Source organism: Poecilia formosa, unplaced genomic scaffold, assembly GCF_000485575.1.
Source record: "Poecilia formosa unplaced genomic scaffold, Poecilia_formosa-5.1.2 Scaffold121, whole genome shotgun sequence".
Taxonomy (NCBI): domain Eukaryota; kingdom Metazoa; phylum Chordata; class Actinopteri; order Cyprinodontiformes; family Poeciliidae; genus Poecilia; species Poecilia formosa.
In genome coordinates, this window is record NW_006800060.1 from 406804 (window position 1) to 413630 (window position 6827).

Below are 6827 nucleotides of genomic sequence, written 5' to 3' on the forward strand. Positions count from 1 at the left end.
AACCACTGGGGGGGCGCAGAAGAAAATGTTTGGGAACCACTGCCCTAATGTATTAATTAATTTTATTTTGTAACCAGGCTGCTGTGTATTGCAGACTCCAAGTCCCTCTTGAAAATGAGATCTACAGTAAATCTCAACAGGGTTTACCTGGTTAAATAAAGGAAATAAAAAAAAGGTAAACTCAGTTTGTGCTTGCTACCATATCAGAATCAACAGAACCGTCTCATTGACACACCACTTCACGCCACAGACAAACACATAAACCCCTCGCTCACGTGCAACACTGATATTTAAACCAGTGAGCAGCTGCAGTCCACAAGACAAAACAAACCTACTGTTTTAATTGTTCCAATCCCTGTCTCGACTCCAGGTAGATGGAATTTTACATCAGTGTGACTGGAAAATATCCTCCACACATTTTTTTTCCCTCTAACTGTCATCATATGTCTTTTGAACAAACAGAAGGGAGGGAGAATCTGTGTGTGTGTTGTGTGTGTGTGTGTCCTGGACATCTGCTCCTACTCAAGTAAAACACTCGGACTTGGAATAAAAATGACAAAGAAAGAAATGCTGGATGCTAGCTATGAACTTTAGCAGCAATGACTTGAAACAGTGTGCTCAGGAGGAACATTATTTAATCAGTCAGCAGGTGGGACTGGAATGACCCACAGTGTAGAAGAGTTCCTGCTATCAAATAAAACCTACCAAAACACTGAAAGACCAATGCCTCACCACTAGGCGGTGTTGGCGTTGACAATAGCAACAGTGAAATTCAGATGAAGAAAATCCAAAACATAGCTAAAGAGATGCAGAGCAAAAGGATCCTTCAGAACTACACCAGCTCATGTTTTTTATTCAATTAATTCATAATTTTTTCAAAGTCATAACTTTTGGTGGAAAAATGGTTATGGTGGCTCAACTTAAAATTCCAAAACTGCATCAAAATAAGCCACAAAACCTATGGATTAGAAAAAAGCAGAGAACGTCTCATGCAGAGAATTCTCGAGAATTTTTTTTAAGAAAATGAGAATTTATTGCAATCCAGAAGTTCTGGTTTATTATGATGCAAGTTTAAATTGAGCCATAGCTATTTTAAGAATGGAGGTGTTGCAATGGCTCAGCCAAAGTCCACATTTCAGTCTCCCTGCCAACTTTAATGAAATAAAATAAAATAAAATAAAATACTGCTATGAATCAAAGTGAGGCAAAATCGAAGCATATAAGCATAAATATTGGAAATAACATGAATGTCTCTGAAACCTGGTCGATAGAATTTTTTTTTCCTGGAACCAGTATTAAAACTGTTAACATAAATAGGATCTTTCTCCATTTTTAGTTGAACAAAAAGCAAAAAAAAAAAAAAAAAACACTTGCAACTTCCAAAGGCTCCTGGATGTCAGTCAGAAAATAGAAACAGATGCTGCTTTCTTTTTCACACACCTTCAGGTCACAATAAAGCTTCCCAGATTTAAGAGACTTTACCTGATCAAAGATGCCCTGATGTTGGTTTGAGCTTACCTTTTTTGTAGAACAGAAGGTGAATATTGTTTTTCTAATTATGGAATTTAACTGGTGCATGTGAACAGCTTTCAGTGTTTTATTCTGAGCCAGGCTTCCAGGTGCATACGTTTAATTCACCTGCTGCATGTCTCCATATCAAACCAATCTCATTACAAGCAGAAACGTCTATGTATTTTATTGACATATTTTCTACTAGCCCAACATAGACTAGTGCATTATTCTAACATGGAAGGAAATGATACATGGTGTTCTGTAATGAATAAAACTCAAAATAATGTGGTGTGTATTTGTATTTAGTCCCTATTAATTTAATACCACTAAATAAAATCCAGCATAACCAATAACTTGTACGGTCACATAATATAATTTTATAGCAAAATCAAGTAACTATTACCTTTAATTGTTATGCTATATAAATCAAATCTGACTTAAAAGAAGGTTGACATAATTTAGTACCTTGAAATTGGACCTATGTTTGTTTAAAAACTCCTGCTGTTTCTGAAATGCCGCCTTCAGGAAGTCATCACAACATGACTCCTCTGGTAACACTTTAACAACGTTTCTACCTCCCTATTTCAATCATGGGAGAAGAAGTGGAGGTGGTTGAGTAATATAAATACCTCTGTGTTCATCTGGACAATAGACTGGACTGGAGACGCAACAGTGAAGCGTCCATAAGAAGGGACAGAGCAGACTGGACTTCTTGAGGAACCTAAGATCCTTCAAGGTTTGCAGCAAGATGCTGCAGATCTTCTATTAGTCTGTTGTTGAGAGCATCATCTCTGCTGCTGTCATCTGCTGGGACAGCAGCATCAGAACCAGGGACATAAAAAGGTTCAACAGCCTGATGAAGACTGGATCTGTTCTGGATACGACTGTGGAGCCTCTGGAGATGATTATGCAAAGAAGGATTCTTCAGAGGATAGAGAAAATTATGGACAACCCTGACCATCTTCTTCACGAGACTGTCTTGGGACATCTTCAGTCAGAGGCTTCTTCAGATTTAGTGCAGTACAGACCGCTGCAGGAGATCTTTCCTGCCAACAGCCATCACCATCTTCAATAACTCTTTGAAGAATCAAATTTAATGAGTTACAACAACATTTAATTTCCCTTTGGGATTAATAATGTATTTTTGAATTTCAATTGAATTGAATTGCTCTGAGTAGTAGTTGATAATGACCTCAGCAGACACACAGTTTCACCAGGTGTTTGCTAATTGCTGCTGGCTAGTCTGAAGGAGCTGAGTGGTGGAGGAGGGCTGCTCTGTGGTTGGAAGTGAACCAACCAGGTGTTTTGCATAGCTGAATAGATTCAAGGATTTCCCAAACATGCATAAAAGAATCAAAACAACACTCTAGATATGTTTTTGATGAGGGAATAACATTATAATATGATGTCAGCTGAGACACGGAAGCTGGTCAGTGTAAACAAAGAGGGCTTTCTGCACTGATGTGGGTACATTTCCATGAAAAGTTCAATTTAACCAGGCACTTTGAAGAAGTTCTTCACCAGTATAAAGGGGAACTTTGTGAAAGACTTGGTCTGATTGAGCGCTTAGTTCCTTCTGTCTATGAAAACAACAGACACAGTAAGCTGCAAATAACACTAAGGTAGCAAAAAACTACCTTAGACTTAACTAAACTTTGACGTCCTAGCCTTTGTCTTGATAGTGGTAGCATCATGGCTTCTTCATATGTTAGTACTGTGTGCTAGCATTTAGCTTCTTGAGTATATATTTACATTATTGCATAAACAGTTTAGCATTGGGTTTGTCATTTTTGTCTTGAGAAACACGTGACCCAAATACATTCATCCATGATTCTGTGAAGTTAGATGATCATATCTCTATTGCCAATCAACAAAAATGGCCAAACATGGCGGAGTGGAAGGCAGTGGAGAGAAAAAGTCTGACCTCGAATTGGGGGCGGGGTGTGAAGTGCCTTATTTGCATTTAAAGAGACGGCACCAAAACTAGCTGTACCTCAGAACAGGGAGACATGTGGAGCAACAACAACAAAGAATTCAGACCAAAACATTACAGTTCCACTTTATGTAGACCACAACTGAATGGTTTAAATGGAAAAAGGGAGGATTCAAAAACATGACATGTCCACTTTAAACAGAACTAACACCAAGGAACATGTATCTGTGAGCTTGTAATTGAACTGAAGTCAAATTCTACAAATGTAGCAGCAGCTCCTGGCCTTTCTCAAACATTATTCCAAGCCTGAAGTTGATCTCACCATGTGAGTTTATAAAATGCGAACCACTCGACTTCCTGCTGAGTAAAATTTCCTCATTTAAAGGTTTAGGGTGGCTCTGTTGAACCCACCAGGTCCAATGAGATTCAGCTACAACGCTCATATTTTCCACAGATGTTTGATGTGTTTTGAAGGGAACAAAATTATAATGCTATCTTTGAGTGCTTGAACAGCAAAAAAAGTGCAAAGGAAAAAAAAAATCTCGTCCTGCTACTCATTCATCTGAGCTGTCAGGGTGAGTGTTAACACGGCAGCGGCTGACCCAAAGAAAACAAGCTGTTCAGAACAAACGTTGTTTTCTTTAATGCTTTCATTTCCACATAAAACTGAATCTGAATCTTTTTTTCCTGCCCAGTGGTCAACACGATCACGTCTTTGAAGCTTTCTTCTGGAGTATTTACAGCACATGACTAAGAAAAGAACCTCCTGTGTTCCTGAGGATTTGCAAAAGTTCTTTTCCTTTGTTTTTTATCTATGCAAACCTCATTTCTTTTGTGTGTTTTTGTTCCCTTTTTTTTGCTTCACCTTAAGACTTTCATACTTCTTTGTTTTTCTCGCCAGGGATTTGCAGGCGACCTGATGGTGAGGAACATCCAGCTAAGGCACTCTGGAAAGTACGTGTGTATGGTACACACTGACGTGGACACGGTGTCGGCAGCAGCAGATCTAATTGTTAGAGGTACGTCTGCTTCTACTTTGTGACAGTGCTTATCGTTATAAAGCATTATCTCTCGTGGTTTGTCATGGCTTTGCTGTTCTGAGAAGTATCCATGCGTGTATGTAGTTTACAACTGGGATACAGGTGTCTTAAAAGCTCTCAGATCAAATTATAAGGTTATAGTTTTACACTTTTTTGTTGATGATAATGGGATTTTTGTGAACAAAAAAAAAAAATCGGAGTGTGCTGAGTGGTGTACTTTGCGTCTCTCTATTCCTGCAACATACAGATTTTTAAATGAGAAACCATAGACAGGTTCTTCAGTTCAGTTACTCCCATTTTGTCATTCAGCTGCCTATAACGGCCAAATGAGGGGAATTCCCCAGAAATGTTTCTCTCATTAAAAAACAAACAAACAAACAAAAAAAAACTTAAGTTTGGCTGCAGTGTCACAAATAACAGACATCAAGGAATGGTTATGAATGCATCCTTACTGCTTTTTGGTCACTTTAATCAAATTCCCGTCCATTTGCCTAGAAAGTCCGGTTCAGTTGGAGAGGTGTGAATATGTAATCAAACTCTGGCTTACCTAAAAACTTCAGCCTTGGTCCAGTTAAAGTAAACTCTGGTGTGGTTCAAATGCATATGTGAACGGCAAGCAGACCAGAGATGGCTCCGAAACTGGGAAGTGGAGTGAATTCTGGGTAAATACAATCAAAACAATTGTGCATGCTAGCACTAGCAGGAGGAATGACTGCTGGCGTTTTACCAAAGACAAAATAGAAATCCTACAACTACAAAAATCTGACGCCACTCCATTTTTGTTTACATTTTGTGAAGAAGAAAGTTGTGGTCAGTGTCTTCTTCAGAGGTTTTTGTGGTGTTCCCTTCAGTGGTTATTGTTGCACTGCCCCCACAGTCGAGGAAAGAAACAGTTTTTCAACTGCATTGGTTTGACACAGTGCAGTGTGAAAGTGAATCAGAGCATCTGAAAATGTTGCAAACATTGAAATTTTGGTCCCCAATTGAACCGGGATCTAATCGTGTGAAAACTCTTAGATCTCATCACACCAGTTCAAGATTAATACTGATCTTAAATTTCATACATCTGAGCTCTGATTACTAACTTCTGAAGGCAACTATTTTTATTTAGGGGTTGCAGAGGAAAGGTTCTGAAGGCTACACCTTCCTGATTTGCATAAATAAAATAGTGTGTAATGACAAATGCATCATGTTCCCTCCACTTTACGATGATTCTCTCTGTTCCTTTGGTCTCCTGCATAAGATACAAACCACAAAAGTTTAAGGAGTGTGCATATTTTTGCAAGGCACTGTATGCTGTCAGGAGGCTCCAGCTGAACATGTGCTCATATTCTGTTGGAAAATAAAAAATAATTCAGTGCAATTTTTAGGTTTATAGGTCTAAATGGAAAAACACATATCCGTGGTTCAAATCCCAGTATGTTTGATCTCATATTGAAGTCATTAAATGAAAACATATTTTCATTCCAAATAGTCTACAATAATGTGGTCTTTGAAAATGATCCGTACCTTCACAAGTCTGAAGGTACTCGGGGATTCATAAGTAGAATTGGTTTCATTTTCATTTTCTTTCTGTGAAGTTAATTATAACACATTTTCAAACCAAATAATTTTTTTAATTGCTTTAATATTTGCTTTTAACAAACTTCAATAATAGCTAGGGGGAAAGATGATAAAACAGACTAATATGGTGAATTAAAAATATCAGAAGTACAAACTAACTATGAGACAAATAACTCCATTTTAACTTCATGTAGCCATTATACATATTCATGTAATCTCTGTTATCTCTGCCTTGCTTTTGAATTATTTTGTATGAATAAATTTGTTCTTGTAAAAAATAATCACTCCCTTAGATGTTTTACCCTTTTTGTTGTATATACATATCATCATAATCAACACAATTTTGCTTTGATGACTTTTTTTTTTGACAAAAAAAAATATCATTGTGAAAACTGATTCATGAGCCAAGAAGCAAATTGCTTTTCAGTTAGATTCACATGTGACTAACTAGAAGTGGATTACTGTCAAACTTTGAAAAACTGTTCCCCTCCTCACCTGTGGTGGCGCTGCACCAAGAACCACTTGCCTTTCCAAACAAACTGAAATTTCTAGGCAAACAAACTGGAGTTGGATTAAAGTGGGCTTAGCAGGGCTGATATAAATGCACTCTTTGAATCTAAAGTGAGAAAGGGTGAGAGCGTGAGCAGCACGTACATAGGCATGATTTACAGCTCTAAGGCCCTCTTCCTGGTTCTGATTGGTTGTTTCTAGTTTGCACTGGGAGAAGGCAGAGAAGCTCCATTTTTTCATACTTTATCCGCCTTGTTCCATACTCCTTT

The 6827-nt window shown here is 38.0% G+C and overlaps 1 protein-coding gene across 1 annotated transcript in view; it reads left to right on the plus strand.

Annotated features, from left to right (window-relative positions):
- Window positions 1-6827, plus strand: part of cntn6 (contactin 6) — a 168812-nt gene that overhangs the window by 131457 nt on the left and 30528 nt on the right. Inside the window, exon 17 of the mRNA XM_016675751.1 lies at window positions 4347-4464. Coding sequence (XP_016531237.1) covers window positions 4347-4464 — 118 coding nt within the window. The remainder of the gene's footprint in view (window positions 1-4346; window positions 4465-6827) is intronic.